Genomic DNA, 18,457 nt, shown 5'->3' on the forward strand with positions numbered 1-18,457 from the left:
AAACAGGGTGACAGCATTAAGGTAGCTCAAACTACTTGACAGTGTCCTTTTAAGTCAATTATCCGTCTTCAAATGGACTCTTCCTTATGTTTGTATCTAAATACCAATAAACACCATTTTCCAAGCTGTGTCTTACTAGAGGAATACCTTTGTAGAGCAAAACAAACCCTCCTGCCCGTGGCAGCATCCCGGCCGTGGGCTGCGTTTGGGAATGCCATTGCTGCTCCGCGTTTCTGCTGGTGCCGGGCTGAGCTGGAGGAGCCGAGGCGCTGGGTCGGGCGCTGGCCCTGGCTGCGAGCTGGTGGCTGCGGAGGGCACCAAGCACCGAGGTTCGGGGCCCGTCGTTGGGAGGAATGCCTGTGTACTATCGTTTGGAGGGGTAAGTGGTGCAAAATGGTGGCTCTGCTGAAAGGTTCGGCGAGGAGCAAGCCCTGACTCGAAATTCAGTCAATTTGCGAGCTCCCTACTTGTGCCAAACACATCTTGTCCAGCCTCTGCGCGAGCCTAGCGGGACGGGGTGGATCAGGTCCTCGATGTGAGACCGCCAGCTGCTCGCCATACCTTGGCCCTTTCCTTGCCCCCCCTTGGCAGCCCGCGTGCGCCCCGGGACCCTGCGGTCCCCTGTGGAAGCGGCGTCCCACAGTGGCAGCGCGGCGGCTGGGCCGTGCCTTACCGCCCCGAAAAGCAGCGTTTTGCTGTAAGCCGGATCCGCCTTGGGGCACCTCGCCCCGGCCGCGTGGCGCAGCCCCGCGCGAGCCGCCCCGGCCTCGCCGCGCGCGCGGGCTTCGGGAGCAGGCGGGTGGGGAGACGAAGGGACCGCGCTGCGAAACAGCCGGCAGCCGCTGGGCTGGTGCTGGTGGGGCCCTCGGGCAGGCGGCCTGAGGAGATCCGCTGCAACCAAAAACGAGGCTTTTCTGGTCTTTCGAGACACACGGCAGCACTTTTTATCCCAATTCTGTGACCGTTCCCGATGAGGATGTGGCCCCAGTGTACCATGCTGTCACGATGGTTACTTAAACACTTTGACAGGTTCCTATTTTCTAAACATCATTGTAATTTTTTTTTTTTTATATTTTGCTCTGTGTTCATGGCTGGCCCATGGCGTCCTGGGTTTGGGTTGTTTTTTCTTTCGGGGGGTGGATGGGAGATCGGTATGACAAGGTTCTTCGCTGCGGTGTCCCGTGGTGGGGGTGAACCCCAAAAATGAGGTTTAAAACATCTTGTCCTCTTCTGACGAAGGATTGCGTGGTTGGGGGGGGGTCCTGGTTTTTGGGGTTTTTTTTCCTGTTTTGCTCTGTTTTCTGGCATCCAGCACACTGGCTGGGGTGTCTGTTCTCCCTCTGTGCCGAAGCCTGGCAGAGGCACCCAGCTCCGCTCACGGGTGCCGAGGTCCCCGCGCTGCAGCTTCGGGAGTTGCGTGGGGCCAAAAAAAAAAAAGAGGTGTAGGGGGAGAAGCTGCTTTCCTCCTTGGTTCGAAGCCGCAATCCATGCGCGGGCAGCCTGTGCCGTCCCGGCCCCTCGCTCCCCCGGGGACCCTTCCTGGGTGCCCGGCCGAGCGCTCGGTGGCTGCCGTCACCAGGGCTCCCGTACCGAGGGGACATCTCGGCACAGGGTCCCGTCACCGGTGCCGCCTCGCCTGGCCCCCGCTCCCCTGGCGCTGCCCCGCGGCTCCGGCTGTCGCGGTGAGACGGGCGGCTCGGCAGAGCTGAGCATCGCTGCAGCCGGCGGTACGTGCTCTCCGTGCCGGCACGCACCGGCTGCCCGGCTTAACTGCCCTGGAGGTTTGGAGATATTTTTTTTAAAAGACAAGGAAATCCATCGGCTGCTCTCGCCAGCCGGTGACACCACGGGCTGCCCAGGCCGTGCCAGCCCCTGCCCTGCCGCGGGAGGGCACGCAGGCCGCCGGGGACCCTGGCAATGCCACCGGGGGCCCTGACAATGCCACCCTCTGCCCACAATCCCGCACCCCGGGGCTCTTCACGCTGCACCCACAAACCTTCCTCCACCCCTAAAGGTGCAGCTGAGCTCCCCTGGGTTCTCCCCGCTGGCCACAAGCCCTGGCCATTATCTCAGCGTCCGCTAAACCGGGATTATTCCCCCTCCTCTATGCCACCCCCGAGCCTTCCGTGTTCGCATCCTCCAGCTCCTTTCCCATGGCTGCAGGGCCCAGCCGGTGCGGGAGCCGCGGGCCGGCGTGGGGCCGCTGTGCCCGCAGACGGGGCCGGCCTGGCCGCCCCCCATTTCTAACGCATTTTTAGACTCGGGGGGGCTGACGCTGTCTGTTCAGTCTGACGTACTGGACACGCGAGCTGGAACCTTGTCATACGCTCCCTCGATTATATATGTATTATAGAGAGCTCTGTAAAGTATTATTTTAATGATGATGTAGTCTGTGCTTTCCTTGACACTGTGTGGGTATAATAATGCCATTACCTAAAAGTAAAAATATATATATATATGTAGCTAAGGCGTCCCTTGTCTGTGATACGCTGTACGCGATCTCCGCGGGGCAGCGAGGGGCCGGCGGTGGAGGGGTCACTTGGGAAGGGGCTCGTGGGACCCAGCCCTGGCTTCCCTGGGCCACGAGCGTTTTGGGGAGGGTCCTGGCCGTTCCCCTCTCCCCACCCTGCACCCACCAGCCCTGGGTCCGCGGGCCCCTCTCTGTCTGCTCGCTGTTTGCCAACACCCTGATCTCGGACCCGGCCTGGGGGCCGCCCCGGTGCCCTCCTCGCTTCTCGCCTGCGTCCTCCGGCTCCCCTCGGTCCCCATCCTTCCTGCCGGGAAGCCGGCCACCGGCTCGTTCATCCCAAACCCCGCCATTGCCCTGCGAGTCGTTGCCTCCCGAAGGCCTCCCGTCTCGCTTCGCCCCCCGGCTCTGCCCTCCGTGCCGGCAGCGGCCGCACCGCGCGGCGCTTGGGGGAAGGACTCGGTATTAAAAACAACCCCTTCCCTGAGCCAAAACGCAGAAATGAGGCTTTGCTGCGTTCTGGGCTCTGTGCCGTGGCCGGCTCCGTCCCAGCGGGGTGGGACAGGACCCGCTCTGCCCGGGTTTCCTCGCGCCACCCAAGAGCTGCCGGGGCTCGCTGGGGAAGAGGGGCTGTGCCCGTGCCCGGCCCCGCTGCCCGACCTGGCCCAGGGCCTCCCCGAGGCCACGGGGCTGCTCCCACCCCGCAGCGGGCGCGGGACCCCCGGGACCCCTCGCCCAAACCCCAGCAGGTGCCGCAGGGACGAGGCCGCGCTTGGGGCTGGCTCGCTCCGTCCTTTAATACAAAACAGGGACGAGGTGAAGGCAATGTGGCGGATGCGGGGATGCAGCCGCCATCAGCACAGGGAGAAAGAGACGGTGGAGAGCGGGGCCGGGACCCCTTCTTCTCGCCCCTCTCTCTGTGCCGAGGGGTCTGTCGAGCCCGGCAGGGACGGAGGGAGGGCGAACTGCGCTTGCAGGATGGGCTCTTGGGGACGGTGCCAGCCTCGGGCTCCTCTCTCCATCCCTGCACATCTCGCTCCGGCACCAGTGGGAGATCTCCCTTCCCAGGGGTGATGCAGCTCCGGGGGCCGGGTCCTACCGCAGCACCAGGTGGTACCCCTCCGGGCCAGGCGCTGCCCAGAGACGCGGCTCAGCCGGGGCCATCGTCCCCTGCCCAGCTCCGCTTGCCCGCGGCCGCCGCGTTACCTTTGCCGATGGCCACCATGAAGCACGTCTCATCCAGGAGGTTCCTGATCATCTGTGGGGCCGCGGGGCGAGGTGAGGGGGGCCGTGTCCTGTCCCACAGCCCGGACCCCCGTCCTGCTGCAGCCAGGGGCACCCACAGGGGCTGAGCCTCGCTGGGAGCAGGTTGGGGACCCCGAGGGGCCGGGATGGCTGTGGGGTCCGGCACCGCCCGGGTGTCCCCCCTGGTCCTTACCATGTCGCTGACGAGGATGTGGATGCCGGAGGGTCCCTGCCGGGACACCCGCTGGATCTGGCCCACGGGCAGCCCCAGCAGCTCGGCCAGCTTCCCGGTCAGCTCGGCCGCCGTCAGCTCCTCCAGGTGCACCTCCTGGTACAGCCCTGGGGACAGGAGGAGCACAGGGAGGGGGCGGTGAGCGCGGACCCTCCGTCCCCACACCACCCCCCGCCACCCCCCGCACCTGAGCATCCATCCTCCGCGCCCTCGGTGCCGCCGGTGGGCTCCCGCGACACGTAGAGGGTCAGCCGGGGTCGTGGGCACCTGCGGAGGCAGAGAGGGGTCTGGCGGGGGGCGCGGGACCCGGCCAGGCACCGCCGGCACCGCCGGAGGCTCCCGGGGGTCCCCGGAAAGAGGCATCATGGAGCCCCGCGGGGTGTCTGAGCCCACCTGCCCGTCAGCGCGTTGCAGAGGCGGATGCCGTCGGGGGCTCCGCAGATCTGGATCAGGTCCCTGCGGGAGAGCTTCAGCAGGTCGGCGCCTGCGGACAGGGGGGCTCAGGGGGGTCACGGCCGCGGGGGCTGGCTCTGCCCCCCGCCCCGGCCCCAAGCTGCCCGCGGCCTCACCTGCGAAGCTGGCGAAGATGCGGGTGTAGGCGGAGAAGCGGCACTTGTGCAGCCACTGCTGCGTCTCCAGGGGGGATGCGCAGGGGCTCAGCGCCTGCCAGCAGCGGGAGCGGAGCCTCAGCCAGGGCATGAGCTGAGCGGGGACGTTCTCAGCCCAACCGGCCTCTTGGGGGGAGCCACGGGGGGCTATAGGGGTGCACGAGGCTGCACCCATGGCACCCTCACCTCGCCAGGACTCTCCACGGGGCTCTCGGCAGCGCAGGGCGACACGCACACCCTGCGGGGAGAGGGGCTGGGGCTGAGCAGGGGACCCCAGCGCGGGGTGGGGGTCCGGGGGGGCTCCGCTCACCTCTCCGGGCTCAGCAGCTTGAAGGGGTGAGGAGACGGCAGCCCCGGGGTGCCCGGGGGGCTGTGGGGCGCACCCAGCGGGTCCGGCCACGGGGCGCACTGAGGATGGAGGGAGGGGGTCAGGGGCTGCAGGGTCCCGGGGGGGTCCCCGGCCCACAGGGAGGGGTGCCAGGGTCGGGTCCCACCTCGGCCAGCACGGTGCTCTCGTAGGCCGGCTGGAATTTCTCCCGCTCCGGCACTGGCTGCTTCTCCACCTTCTCCCGGTCCGTCTTCTGCTTCCTGTCCGCTCCCTTGGGCTGCGCCGGGGGCCGTGAGCGTGGCCCCGGGACCACCGCCATGGCAGCCGACAGGGACCCCAGACCCCCAGGAGCCCAGAGCCCCGGGCACCCAGATCCCTGAGGCACCCAGACCCCTGGGGTGCTCAGACCCCCATGCACCCCCTCCCATGCACCCACCCCCGTGCAGCACCCAGCCCCTCGTGCATCCAGCCTGCGGGGTGCCGCAGCGGGCGCTGCCCCGTGCTCGGAGCGGGGTTTGCCAGCAATGGGGGGCACCGGTCGCCCTGGGGTCACTGGTGCCCCCCCCCAGTACCTTGAACACCTTGACGAGGCAGCTGGCGGAGTGGAGGTGCTCGGGGGGGTCCCCCTTGCCCCCCGCCCCGAAGGTGTCGATCTGGATGCGGAAGGGGACGCCTTTCTCCCCCCCGTTCTTCCGCAGCGTGAACTCAGTGCTGATGCAGTGAACCTGGCCGGGGACCGAGGGGTCGGGGGCGGCCGCCGTGGCCCCCCCAGATCCCCCAGGCCCCCCCAGGCCCCCCAGACCCCCGCCAGGCCTGGCTCCCACCTGCACAAAGACAGACGTCCGCCTCGAGGGGTCCCAGTGGAACTCCACCGTGTTGAGCAGCGTGGGGTGGATTTGGGGTTCGAGGATGCCGACGGAGAGGGGGACGTCTGCGGGAGGGGGGTGAGCACGGCCCCCCGGCCCCCCCGGCCCCTCCCCGGCCCCCCACCCGCCGCCGGCACCCACCGATGTCGAGGATGCGATCGCCCGGGCGGCTCCACCGCCAGCCCTCCAGCTGCTGCTGCTCCGAGTACTGCAGCCGCCGGTCGTGGAAGACCACCCGCACCACGCTCTGCGTGGCAGGATCAGGCCCGCGCCACCAGCCACGGCTGCGGGCTGAGCCCACGGCCACGGCCCCGCGCCCCACGGAGAGATGGGGCTGGAGCAGGGCTGAACCGGGGCTGAACCAGGGCTGTACTGGGGCTGAGCTGGGGCTGGAGCAGGGCTGAACTGGGGCTGAGCTGGGGCTGAACCGGGGCTGAGCTGGGGCTGGAGAAGGGCTGAACTGGGGCTGAACCGGGGCTGTACTGGGGCCGAGCTGGGGCTGGAGCAGAGCTGAACTGGGGCTGAGCTGGGGCTGAACTGGGGCTGAGCTGGGGCTGAACTGGGGCTGAGCTGGGGCTCGACCACGGCTGAGCTGGGGCTGGATCAGGGCTGAGCTGGGGCTGGAGCAGGGCTGAACTGGGGCTGAGCTGGGGCTCGACCACGGCTGAGCTGGGGCTGGATCAGGGCTGAGCTGGGGCTGGAGCAGGGCTGAACTGGGGCTGAGCTGGGCTGAACTGGGGCTGAGCTGGGGCTGAACTGGGGCTGGACTGGGGCTGGACTGGGGCTGGACTGGGGCTGGACTGGGGCTGGAGCAGAGCTGAACTGGGGCTGAGCTGGGGCTGAACTGGGGCTGAGCTGGGGCTGAGCTGGGGCTGGACTGGGGCTAACTGGGACTTCAGGTCACAGCTTTGCCCCAGGGTTTGCCCCGAGGCTGCACCCCAGTTTTGGGGGTCCTCCCCCGTCTCACCTTGAGCATCCGCCGTCCCTCCCCGCCCGGGTCCCCCCGGGGGTTCCCCATCATGCGCAGCTCGTACGACTGCCCTGCGGGGGGGGCAAAAGCGGGTGCTGAGCCCTTGGAGGGGGGGGTCCCGCCCCCCCGGGGTGCCCCCAGCCCCCCCCAGCTCACCCTGGTTGAGGTAGGTGAGGGTCTCCTCGTGGTGCCGGACGGCGGGAGAAGTCGGGGCGCAGAGCACGTACTGGAAAGCCGGGCAGGGGGGCTGCGAGGTGGAGATGCCGTTGGGTTCCTCCTGCTTCAGGTAGGGCAGCACGGGGGGGTCCCTGCGAGAAACACCCCCCCCCCCGAGGGTGGGCACCCAGCTGTGCCTCAGTTTCCCCAAAAGCAAGGGATGCTTTCGGGCTGGGGGGTACCTGAGCAGCCCGGGGCCGGGGATGGGGTACATCTCCCCAGGACTGGACCAGTAGTGGTCAGGTTGACCGTGCCAGAAGAGCATGGTGGGGGTGTCCGGGGGGGGCACACACAGGGTGACAGCAGGGAGGGACAGGTTGGTCCCCCCCGCTTTTATAGGCACAGGGAGGGGTGGTGAGAGCGGGGCTGGCCCAGTTTGTCCCAGTTGGGTCCAGTTTGCAGAGGGAGTTGACAGTAAATAAGGGGGGGGACTGTGTTTGTTGTCAATACAAAGTGGGGGGACATCGGGGGGGACACGCGTGGGGCTGTTCTCGGGGGTCTCCCGCTGGCCAAACTGGCCAAACTGGCCAGCGGGAGCCCCCCCAAGAGCAGCCCCTCGTGTCCCCCCCCAGCCGTGCCCTGTCCCCTTCTCCCAGCCCAGCCAAGGACATCTGCCCCCCCCGGCCCCCCCCCCCCCCCATTCCAGTCCACCCAGTCCAGGGCGCGGAGCCAAGGCCGCCCTGCGCCAGCCCGCGGCCGTGCAGGCCCTCTCGTTTCGCCCAGATTTGGCTCATTTTGGGGAAGAAAAAGGGGGGGCTGCTCGTGTAGGGCGCTGCCCCCCCCCCGGGTGTCAATGGAGGGGTAGGGGGTGCTAAGGGGGGGGGGGATATGGGTGCTGCCCCCCTCCCCTTGGGTGTCGGGGGGTGAATGGAGTGTTAAAGGGGGGGGTCCATGGGTGCCCCCCCCCGGGTGTAAATGGGGGGTCCATGGCTGCTGCTCCCCCCCAGGGGACAAGGGTGGGGCATGAGCGCAGACCCCCTCGGGATATCGGGGAGGGGAATGGGTGCTGCCCCCCAGCTGTCAATGGGGGGGTCCCTGGGTGCTGGCCCCCCCCCCAGCTGTCAATGGGGGGGGTCCCCCAGGGCCCCCCCCGTATGCGACACCTGATGATGGGGGGGGCAAGCCCCGCCCTATGGGGGCCGGCAGCCAATGGGCAGCCAAAGATTAGCATATCTCTCCATCACCCCCCCGGTGGGGTGGGGCCGGCGGCAGCTTGAGCGCGGTGCTGTCGCGACCGGGTCGCGGCGCTGTCGCGACAGCGCGGGGCGGGGGGGGGGGGGCTGGGGGGCGTGGCGGGCGCATGACGGAGCCGCCCGGGGAGAGCGAACCGGCGGGGCCCCCCGAGCCGCCCCCCGCCGGCCCCGGGGCCGGGCACGGCAGCAAGGTACGGCCGGGGGTGCACGGGGGGGTGTGCACGGGGGGGGGGTGTGCAAGGGGGTGAGTGTGCAAGGGGGGGTGACCGTGCACCCCGTCCCGGGCGCTTTCGGCCGCTTTTGGGGTGTCGCTGGGGGGGTTCAGCCCCGGAGCTGCCCCGGTCCCGCCCGGCTGCCCCCCCCCGGTCCCCGGCCGGGCTGGGCTGGTGCAGCGGGGGGGCCCCTCCCTGCCATCCCTGGGGGGGGGCACTGCCAGCCTATGAGGGGTCCTCCCGTCCCCTCCCGGGGTCCTTGCCACCCGTAGGGGGTCCCTGCCAGCCTTTGGGGGGTCCCCCATCCCCTCCCGGGGTCCCTGCCACCCGCGGGGGGGGGTCCCTGCCAGCCTTTGGGGGGTTCCCCATCCCCTCCCGGGGTCCTTGCCACCCCTGGGCATCCCTGCCACCCTTTGAGGGGTCCTTGCCACCCCTGGGGGGGTCCCTGCCACCCTTTGGGGGGTCTCCCCGTCCCCTCCCAGGGTCCCTGCCACCCCCGGGGGGGTCCCTGCCAGCCTTTGGGGGTCCCCCGTCCCCTCCCGGGGTCCCTGCCACCCCCGGGGGCTCCCTGCCACCCCCGGGGGGGTCCCTCCGGCAGATGCAGCGGCTGAAGCGGTCGCTGTCCCTCCGGACACTGCTGCGGAGCAAGAGCGTGGAGAGCCTCTTCCCGCGGCCGGGCGGGGGGGGGCCGGGCCCGGGGACCCCCCCGTCCCCCCCGCGGCCCCACGGCTTCCAGCAGTACGTCTTCAAGAAGCACTGCCCCTGCGAGCTGTGCCGGCAGCTCATCGCAGGTGGGTCTGGGGGTGCATGGGGGGGGTCCGGGGGTGCATGGGGGGGGTCAGCCCCTGCCCCTGGCCGTGACCCCCCCCTCGCTGCCCGCAGGCAACTCGCGGCAGGGCCTGCGGTGCAAGGCGTGCAAGGCCGGCGTGCACCTCTGGTGCTCCCAGGGGATCTCGCACCAGCAGTGCCCCGGCAAGACGGTACGTGCTGCTGGGGGGCACACAGCCCTGCCAGCCCCCCCGCCCCCCCCGCCCCAGCCCCGTCCCCAGGGGGCTGCAGGCACCGGGGCGCGTGGCTGCGCACACGCGTGTGCGCCGGGATGCGTGCCCACGGGCACGCGTGGGCAGAGAGATGTCAGTGCGTGTGCGAGTACCCCCCCCCCCCCGTGCGTGCGGGGGTCCCCGGCCCCAGGGGCGCGCTCAGTCCCAGCCCCCCCCAGCACCCCAGCTCTGTCCCCCCCGTGCCCGGGGGTGCTGGGTGCCCCTTTTCCCCAACCCCCCTGGTTTCCCCCCAGCCCACCTCTTTCCGCCGCAATTTCAGCTCCCCCCTGCTGCTGCCGGAGCAGGGGGGCTCTGCGCAGGGTGAGCCCCCCCCAGGTGAGCCCCCCGGCCCCGGCTGCACCGCGGAGCCAGCCTGCACCCACCATTGGGTGCAGCCCCTCCCTGGGGCGCAGGCTGGGCTGGGGGGGCCCTGACACCCCCCGTCGTCGTCCCCGCAGACCCCAGCGCGAGGGTGGACCCGGTGTACGAGGCGCTGCGGTTCGGCACCTCCCTGGCACACGGCGCTGGCCCGGCGGAGCTGCCCGCCGGCACCCAGGTACCCCCCAGGGCTGGGGAGGGGTGGGGGGCACTGTGGGGGTGTGGGACCCCCCCAGCCCTCCCTGTGCTCTAGGGTGAGAAGGCGGTGGCCGGGGAGGAGAGCTGGGACGCCCCGAGCGGCGCAGGGAGCCCGAGCGGCGGCGGTAAGGGGGTGGCACTGGGGTGGGGGCCGAGGTGGGGGCCTGACTGGGGGGGTCGGGGCTGACTCTGTCCCCCTGTCCGTCTGTCGCAACAGCTGTCACCCCAGCAGAGAGGGACGGTGTGGAGGAGAAGAGCCCTGGGCAGCAGGTGGGGGTCTGCGGGGGGTGGGATGGGGGTGAAGGGTGGGACCGGGGGGCTCGGGTGATGCCCCGGGGCCATGGGGCAGCGGGATGGGGCTGGGGGCATCAGGACGGGGCTGCGGGGCACAAGGGATGGGACGTTGGAAGGGGGCTGTGGGCAGAGGGGTGGGGCACTGGCACGGGGCTGGGGGCCGTGGGGCAGGGCCGTGGGGCAGAGCGGGCTGTGTCCGCAGGCTGCCCGGCGGCCGGCACGGTGGGACGGGGCACCCATGTTCTCCTACGTGGCTCTCTACAAGTTCGTGCCCCAGGAGCACCAGGACCTGGCGCTGCAGTGAGTGGGGAGGGGGTCGGCGGGGCGGGGGGGGGCCGGGCCCACGGGGGCAGCGGAGGGGGGACACCCCCACGCTGCCCCACGCCTCCCTCCCCCCCAGGCCCGGGGACAGGGTCACGCTGGTGGACGACTCCAACGAGGACTGGTGGAAGGTCAGGGGGGGCCGCGGGGGTCTCGGGGGGATCACGCTGGGGCGGCCGGGAGCCCGGGGCCTGTTGCGGCCCCGCCGTATGCTGGGGTGGCCACTGGTGCAGCGAGTGCAGGGGGTCTCAGCCGCCGCTCGGCCGCGCCGCAGGGGAAGGTGGGCGACCGGCTGGGCTTCTTCCCGGCCAACTTTGTCCAGCGCGTCCGTCCCGGCGAGAGCGTCTGGAGGAGCTGCCGGGCCGTGCAGGGCGACAAGGAGCAGGGGCGCATGAGCCTCAGGGAGAACCAGGTAGGGGGGGACCCCGCCGGTGCCGGCACCTTGCTGCCCTGGGGTGCACCGAGTTGGGTCCGTCGTGAGCGGGGCAATGCCAGGGCTGTGCTCTGCTGCCCATCCATCTGTCTGTCTGTCCGTCCCAGATCTGCGTCGGCGTGGGCAGGACCCAGGGCCTCGTCCGGGTGACCAGCGGGAAGAAGCGGGGGCTGGTCCCCGCCGAGGTGCTGACCGAGATCTGAGGGGCAGCGTCCGGCCCCCCCCCCCGGTGTCCCCGTCCCCATCCCGGCGTCTCCACCTCCCCCGGATCACCGCACCTCAGGAAGCCCCCTCCGGGTGGTACTTGACCCCCAGCCGTGCCCGTGGGCCTGTCCCCAGCGTCCCCATCCCTGGGGGTCCGGCCCAAGGCATGTGCTCGGCTGGCAGGGGGCAGGGGACATGGGGTGGCCCCCAGGGTGGCACTGCCCGCAGCCGGGGCACCCACACGGCTGCTCCTAACCCTCACGTGTGCCCGTCGGTGTGCACGGCAGCGCGGGTGTGCAAATCCCCGTGGGTACAGCTGGGCACGCACCGCCGCTCATGCACGCGCGGGTGCAGCTCCACGCGTGCGCTCCAGAGCCAGACACACCTGTACCTGTGCGCTAACACATGCGTGTGCAGCCCCACACGCGTGTGCCCTGCCCGGCTGCCGCGCGCTCGGCTCGCCCAAGCAATAACCCCCGTGCCCGGGCAGCGCCCGGCCCCGCTCCCGGGATGCTCCAGCCTGAGATCCGAAATTAAACGCTGCTGCCGCCGCCGTGGTGTTGGTGCCACCAGGTCATTTTTCTGCACCGGCCGGAGGAGCTTCGGCGCTGGTGTCCCCCTCCCTGAGTGTCTTGTGTCCCCTTGTCTTGCTGCCGTCCCCGTGGGCTACCACGTGCCACCCGCCGTGGACACCGGGGCTTTTTTCTGGCCGCATGAGTCACGCCATGGCCGGCCGTGGTGAGTCACCGGCGGTGGAGCTGGCGGCAGGGCCAAGGACGTGGCGGGCACCGCAGGCACATCGGGGTGTCCCGGCGCAGGACGGGGGTGACGCCTGGGGACACGGTGCATGGGGATGGCACGGGGCACACAGCAGGGGCAACCGGCCCCTCCAGCCCCATGCCCAGGTGGCCCCATCACCTGTGTGATGAGGTGGGAGGGTCTCAGCTGGGTCTCCTGGGGGTGGGGACCCCACCCCAGCTTATAAAGCCCCAGGGATGGTGCAGGAGGCTGCTCCTGTGGCGTGGATGGCGGTGCCTGGCAGCATGGGTTTGGTAAGGAGCCACCTGGGGAGGCGCGGGGTGTCCTGGAGCGAGTACGGGGTGTCTGGAGGGGCCGGACCTGGATCTGGGGGGTCCCTGGTGCGAGCGCTGGCCCCAGCTCCCTCGCAGTGGCGCCTGGGGGTGCGCAGACCCCTGCCCCCGCGTGAGTCCCGCCCTGCTGGGCACCGCCTGAGGGGCTGGCGGGGCGGCTGTGGCAGCAGAGCCCCCCCAAAAGCTCCCCCCTGCTCAGTGGGCTCCGGCCCCGCCCCGAGGACCCGTGGGGCTGGGAACCTGCTCCTGAGGGTGCTGGCCCTGGCCCCCGCGCTCGGAAGCCCCTGCCGGGGCTGCGTCCCCCACCCATGGCATCTCGGCACCAACGGGATGCGCCGGTGCCTTCAGCTGCCCCCGCCCCGAGGCCACCGCGGCCGGGTCCCTCCCCGGCTGAACTGCAGCAGGTCACCCCTGGACCCGGCTGGGAGCCGGTTTTGGCCACTAAAGGGAGGCCAAGGGCTCTGTGCCCCTGGCTCTGCCATCGGCCACCTCCTGCCGGGGTGGTTGGGGTCCTCGTTGGGCCCTGAGCCCTCCTGCACCGCCCCCGGGGGGCTGCTGCCGGACCCTGCCTGGGCAGGGAGCCCCGGGGTGCGGTGGGTGGCAGGGGCAGCCCCCAGACCCCTGCTCTCCCTCCAGGGCAGCGCGGCGCTGGGGGGCAGAGGCTCAGGAGGGGGAAGGCGGCTGTGGCTGTGCCAGGACTGGCCGGCTCTGGCTCGCCCTCACCAACTCGTTTGGTTGCCAACAGGCAGGGCAGGCCCAGCACCGCGGTGGAGAGCAGCAGGGCTTTCCCAGCCCTTCCCTCCTCCCAGTTCCAGAAACCCTGGAGAGAGAGAGAGCGCAAGACTCGGCGGGAGGAGTCCTGGATGCGGTGTTTTATTGACTGCTCCTGGATGGAAAACGCTATGTACACAAGACAACCAGCGCTCACTTCTTGGTCTCCTCCTCCTTGGAGAGGGTCTTGATGATCTCCTCCTTCTTGGCTTGCAGGCGTTCCTCACGGCGCTTACGAGCCTCCTTGGTCTTGGACCTGCGAGCTTCCGCCTGGTCGCTGCAAGAAGTTAGTTAAAGAGTTTATGAATGCGCAGGAATCGCCTCAAACGGCCTCGAGAAAGCCCTTACCGCCCGCCCCGGTCCCCTCGTGCTCCACAGGATCCTGCTCCACCAAACCAGCCGCTGAAGCCAGCGCGGCTTGGCAGGCTCTGCTCCAGCGCCCGCGTGCCAGCCGCAGCCCTCACTGCGGATCCAGCGGCGCTGCCCTGGGCCGGCTCGGCCCCGAGCGAGGACGCTGGGCTCTGCCGCCTCCCCAGCGGAGGAGCTGGGATTCTGGTGCCGGGGATGGCCCCGTTTGGGCTGGCCGGGGTCACACATCTTTCCTAGAGACCAAGGTTAAGATAGCGGCTTTTTTTACCAAGTATGCAGCAGGATTTTGAAATCCATTGCCTCTTTCACCTCCCCTTGTCAATCATTTACTGATCCAAGCGGCTGGATCGGTAGATCTACCGGTTTACAGCTGTACGAGCTACTAACGTCCGCTACGCCTGCAGCGCAAGGCGCAGAGCTCTGCCGGGATTACGTATTTCTCTGCTTCAAGCCAGCCCTACCCAGTTTTGGTTTGATTTTTCACCAGGGCTCCAGATAGAGCCACCAGCGACAGAAGCCACCAGGAATTACCTGCCTGCAGAGCTAATTAATAAAAAGAAATCGATTCTACAACCCGCAAGACTGAAGCTTAACAGCGAGGCAGCACTTACGCCAAGAGCTTCTTGCGAGCTTTATCTGCCTTGAGCTTGTGGATGTGCTCCATCAGGATCCGCTTGTTCTTGAACACGTTACCCTTGACCTTCAGGTACAGGCTGTGATACCTAACGGAGCAGAACAGAACGGGCTGTAAACGAGGCTGCCCGGGATATCAAACCACCGCGCAGCTTCCAGACATCCTGCACCCCTCCTGGCCCGGAGCAGCAATGCACTCCGAAGCTGCTGCGCTGGCTCTGCCCTCTGCCCAGCAGGGAGAGGCCTCGTCTGGAGAACTGCCGGGATTAGCTCTCCGGTGCCGTGCTTCCCGGAGAGGATTTACTTTCACTGATCTGCACACCAAGGAGCTGGCTGCAGAAGCTGCATACAGCACGAAAGGGGTATCCAAGTGTGCGGACACGCGACCCAAAGCTGGGCATGGCACAGCAGGCTTACATATGGCGGTCGATCTTCTTGGACTCCCTGTATCTGCGGAGCAGGCGCCTCAGAATTCGCATCCTCCTCATCCAGGTCACCTTCTCAGGCATACGAGCGTTGGCCGTACCCTTTCTCTTACCTAGAGAGGGAAAGCAGGATGAGAACGAGGCCAAATTTCTGCAAGTTGAACAACCACCTTTTACTGGAGCGTTTAATCCTTCTCTTTACTTCAAGAAAACTGTTGACGTACAAACCATGCCTTTTTAGGCCCTGCCACAAGACTCTTGGAGATCGGTGCTCAATACAAGCTTGTAGGTGGACTGTGTACCATGGAAAACAGATGGTGCTCCAGATGTCGGTGGGGAGCCAGCACTTACCGATGCCCATGTGCCTGCCCTTCCGGCGGGCCAAGGTGTTCTTCCTGCATCGGGCACGGGAGTGAACGGTCACGGGTTTGCGGATGATCAGACCATCTTTAATCAATTTCCGGATCTGCTGACCTATGGAAAGAAACTCCATGTTCAACACCTTACGTGCAATGAGGACACATTAGGCAAGTACAGGCTCCCACCCCGCTTGTACGAAAAGGATCCAACGGAAAGGACGAGCCAGACCTTCCCCCAGAGCCCCCCCATGCTGCTGCAGTTGCTCTCTTCCCCTCCCATTTCTCCCTCACTAGTTGTCTTGGGGGACACCACGTACTAACACTACCAAGAACTCACCAGGCACCGCATCGCTGCGCTGGGGAGCTCTGTAAATCCTGGTGATGGGACTCACTTCCACCCTTAAGCGCAAAGGAGTTGCTCAAGCGTCAGAATTTTACCTAAGCCAACCTCATGGCTTTTTGACTAGCTCGGTAGCATCTTCCTGTATCCCTGACGCATCCCTTTTCCACAGCGCAGCACAAGTGATGCGTAGCATGGCCGCGTCCGTGAGAGAGGATTACTTACGCGAGTTGGCGTTGGCGATCTCATTGGTTTCGTTGGGATCCAGCCAGACCTTTTTTTTGCCGCAGCGCAGGACGCTGGAGGCCAGCCTCTTCTGGAGCCGGAGCATACTGCGGAGAACCACGCACACAGCTCAGCGCCAACGCTCGCTGCCGCAGCCGGACGCTGCTTTCGCGGGCCTGCAGGCCCAGGACAGCCCGCGGCGGGTCTGCTGGGCGCAGGCCGCGCTGCTGGAACAGCCAAGGGCCCGAGAGCAGCGAGGCCAGCCCCGCTCAGCGGTCCCCTCTCTCCCTCCGCACCCCTGGGGCTCCCCTCAGCGCGGGCCCCGACCGCCATTTCGCCCCCTCCCCAGCGTACGGCCCAACCGCCATTTTCCCCCGAGGCCTGAGGAGGCCGCAGCCGCCTCACAGGGCCCCGAGCCTCCCCGCAGCACAGCTGGGAAGCCCCCGCTATTGAGGCCACCCCGCCGATCACCCCCGCTCCCCGTCGCTGGCGGGGCAGGCCCGGGGGGGCGGCGGAGCGCTGCCCCTTACCTCATGGCGGCGGCGGCCGGGCGGAGAGGAAGAGGCGGCGGGCCTGGCCGCGCCCACAGCCAGCGCCGCGGGGAGCGGCACGTACCACCCCGCTCCCGCCCCGCTCCGTCCCCGCGGCCGCGGTGCGGCCCGAAACGCGGCGAGAGAAGGACCGCGGTGGGGTTGCTGGTGGGGAGGACAGAAGGGGCGCCGGGGCCCACTCGGGACGTGGGAGAAGAGGCGAGTTTCCCTCTTGATCCCCCCCCCTCGCCGCGGGGTGGTACAGCCCGCGCCTGCGCGGCGGGCGGGGCCGGGCGGGCTCGGCGCATGCGCGGTGGCGTGGAGGAGGCGGCGGGCAGCACGTGGGTGAACTGGGGGGGAGTGTGGGGAGTACTGGGATGCACTGGGACGGAGCGGGGCTGGGGGTCGGGGCACGACCGGGGGCTGTGCAGGCAGGCAGGGGGGCTGCAGGGATCCCCCCCTCCCCGCCGGTGGGCAGCGCAGGCCCCAGCCCTGCCTGGCCCTGCCCTGGGCCTGGCCCTGCCCTGGCTGCAGGCCTCCCCTCACACCGGGGGCGGCGGGGGGTTGTCTGCCCCCAGCCCGGGTTCAGGCTCGTTGTTGGACCTGAGGAAACATGGGCGCAGGTTGTCCCTCCTTGCCCTCCCCGCCTGCCCAGGAAGCTGTAGGTTAGGAAGATTTTAACGTCAGATTTGTCACATTACTTTTCGTAGCAAGAAATGGGATCTCCGTTTCTCCAGCGTTTGTCTGCAGTCGTTCCTTGTTTCCCAAGAAGTCATCCTGAAGGGTGGTGTGAATGTCCAGAGGTTGGTGCAGGAGAGAGGCGAGCTGGGATCTCAGATCCGGCTTCACTTCCACAAGTGGATCAAGTTCCACCTCTTTCGCAGTCACCGGCTTACGATGATGCTTAGAAAAGGGAGGACTCACATTTTCCTGTGAAATAACCTCTTGACAGGGGTGGTAACAGCTGCAGTGAGGGCTGGTGTTTGCAAAGAGCGTTTTACCTTCCCAGCAATTTGCAATCGAAGGCACAAGTGAGGTCTGGATGTGTTGGTGGCAGCATTTGCAGTTGGAAAACTGAGGCACGGACAGACTCCCCCAGCCAGAATCGCCTCCCCAGAAAATGCTGTAGTGAGGCTCGGAATGGGCCCGGTGGCAAGTGCTGTCCTTCGTGTCGGAGAAACGACCCAGAAAAGTGCTGGAGCTTCTCCAGGAACAGATGGGTGAAGAGTTCCTGGAAGCAGGGAAAGCTTGCAGAATGATAATGTATAGATTGTAACTGGCCTAAAAACACAGGGGTTTCTCCCTGACTGAATTCCCGCTTTAAAGCAAACTTGTCCAGCAAAAATATTGCTTTTTAACCACTCCGATGCTAAATAGCGCCAAAATTCATCGTTTTGCAGTGATTCTTTTCCCTCCTTCCTTCCAACTGCTGAAGGTTGGGAGTGGTTGGAGAGTGAAAGCCCCCAAAGGCGCCTTGTTAAACACCCAAGACAAGATGCTAACGGTTCCTTTTGAATCTGGCGGCCGTAGCACAGTCAACATATGGCGTGACAAGAGGAGCCGATGGCAACAGATTTTTGGTTCATTTTGAGAGAAAAACACAGATAAACACAGGCTTTTGCTGTTTAAAAACTGACTCATCATTTTCATAAAACAAACAGCGAAATCTGGAGGCTCCTGAGACAGGAGAGTGGCTGAGTTTTAATTACCGGCCCGGGAGCGGCTCTGGGGTTTTACCGCTGGAAATCGATGTCCCGTAAAGCTTTTGGCCAGTTGCGTGGGCTGGAGACAGGAGATGGCATGTGGGACACAGGGGCACGCGTGTCCCTGAGCCCTATGGAAGTGTCACCTTGTGCTCCATGCTTTCCCGGGGAGCAGGGATGAAGAGACCGATCTGGCCCCAAATTCGAGGAGAGGTTTCAGCCCAGGTAGGGATGCTGCTGGTTGTGCCCAAGCCCCTCCAGAGAGGTCCGGGAAGGTCTGCCATCCCTCCTCCGCCTGCTCCGTTGCATCCTGCACTGGACGGGCATGTCTGTAGCTCTGTTCCTGCCCAGCTTGCTTGTGGTCGCAGCAGCGGGCAGGGGCAGAGCAGGCACCCCGGTGAGCTCCCGTGAGGGAGCGCAGGCAGCAGCGGGGGGGGGACCCGGGGAGCGGAGCAGCTCTGGCAGCGGGAAGGGAGAGATGCCGTAATTGCGTTACGCTCCCACGCAGCTGCCTGGGAATGGTGCGCTTGCCCTCCGCCTCCGGGCAGGCTCCCTGGTGGCAGGGCCCCCGCCGCCTCTGCCCTGGCACCTGGCTCTGCCTCCCCAAAACACCCTCGCCACCACCCTCTGCTCCCTCCACAGACCCTCCGGGGGCTTCAGCTCCTGCATCGGCCACATGGCCCAGGCCTGGGCAAGGTGGGCAAAGCAGGAGACGGGCAGGCTTTGGCATGGGGGGTCAATGAAGTCCCAACACCTGGAGCTTGGCCAGGCACAAGGCGCAGAGCTGGGCTTTGGGGTTGTGTCCC

The 18,457-nt window shown here is 67.4% G+C and overlaps 4 protein-coding genes across 16 annotated transcripts in view; 2 read left to right on the forward strand and 2 right to left on the reverse strand.

The window, feature by feature from the left end:
• Positions 1–3,092, forward strand: part of FBXL20 (F-box and leucine rich repeat protein 20) — a 47,519-nt gene extending 44,427 nt beyond the window's left edge. The window contains exon 16 of the transcript XR_015707569.1: positions 7–3,092. The gene's annotated coding sequence lies outside the window, so the exon portion shown is untranslated. The remainder of the gene's footprint in view (positions 1–6) is intronic.
• A 154-nt stretch (positions 3,093–3,246) lies between these two features.
• Positions 3,247–7,233, reverse strand: LOC148054244 (transcription factor CP2-like protein 1). 8 transcript variants are annotated; one of them, XM_087770554.1, is made up of 15 exons: positions 7,115–7,227; positions 6,873–7,024; positions 6,714–6,787; positions 5,888–5,993; positions 5,705–5,811; positions 5,453–5,605; positions 5,047–5,157; positions 4,863–4,960; positions 4,739–4,790; positions 4,514–4,607; positions 4,338–4,428; positions 4,132–4,211; positions 3,906–4,051; positions 3,674–3,725; positions 3,247–3,600 (listed from the first exon to the last, which is right to left on the reverse strand). In XM_087770554.1, exons 1-15 carry the CDS (start codon positions 7,195–7,197, stop codon positions 3,563–3,565), a joined length of 1,437 nt encoding a protein of 478 aa, XP_087626680.1. In that variant the 5' UTR covers positions 7,198–7,227; the 3' UTR covers positions 3,247–3,562. The 8 variants fall into 8 exon arrangements, 7 of the variants coding, with proteins under 7 accessions (XP_087626680.1, XP_087626679.1, XP_087626674.1 ...); XM_087770553.1 differs by having other exon boundaries at positions 3,674–3,790; positions 5,047–5,605; positions 6,873–6,963; positions 7,115–7,233; XM_087770548.1 differs by having other exon boundaries at positions 4,338–4,400; positions 5,047–5,605.
• A 968-nt stretch (positions 7,234–8,201) lies between these two features.
• STAC2 (SH3 and cysteine rich domain 2) lies at positions 8,202–11,759 on the forward strand. Of its 6 annotated transcripts, none has more exons than XM_087770132.1 (11): positions 8,202–8,316; positions 8,936–9,128; positions 9,220–9,317; positions 9,632–9,713; positions 9,836–9,933; positions 10,009–10,078; positions 10,168–10,223; positions 10,450–10,547; positions 10,648–10,699; positions 10,843–10,980; positions 11,109–11,759. In XM_087770132.1, exons 1-11 carry the CDS (start codon positions 8,233–8,235, stop codon positions 11,202–11,204), a joined length of 1,065 nt encoding a protein of 354 aa, XP_087626258.1. In that variant the 5' UTR covers positions 8,202–8,232; the 3' UTR covers positions 11,205–11,759. The 6 variants fall into 6 exon arrangements, with proteins under 6 accessions (XP_087626258.1, XP_087626263.1, XP_087626259.1 ...); XM_087770137.1 differs by having other exon boundaries at positions 10,513–10,547; XM_087770133.1 differs by having other exon boundaries at positions 10,171–10,223.
• Positions 11,760–13,153: 1,394 nt separating this feature from the next.
• RPL19 (ribosomal protein L19) lies at positions 13,154–16,149 on the reverse strand. The gene is made up of 6 exons (XM_087770388.1): positions 15,949–16,149; positions 15,419–15,525; positions 14,846–14,968; positions 14,487–14,607; positions 14,048–14,158; positions 13,154–13,344 (listed from the first exon to the last, which is right to left on the reverse strand). Exons 1-6 carry the CDS (start codon positions 15,951–15,953, stop codon positions 13,221–13,223), a joined length of 591 nt encoding a protein of 196 aa, XP_087626514.1. The 5' UTR covers positions 15,954–16,149; the 3' UTR covers positions 13,154–13,220.
• Between the last annotated feature and the right edge of the window lie 2,308 nt (positions 16,150–18,457).

This window comes from Nipponia nippon, unplaced genomic scaffold (genome assembly GCF_047370975.1).
Source record: "Nipponia nippon isolate SJK-2023a ecotype South Korea unplaced genomic scaffold, ASM4737097v1 scaffold_32, whole genome shotgun sequence".
Lineage (NCBI taxonomy): Eukaryota > Metazoa > Chordata > Aves > Pelecaniformes > Threskiornithidae > Nipponia > Nipponia nippon.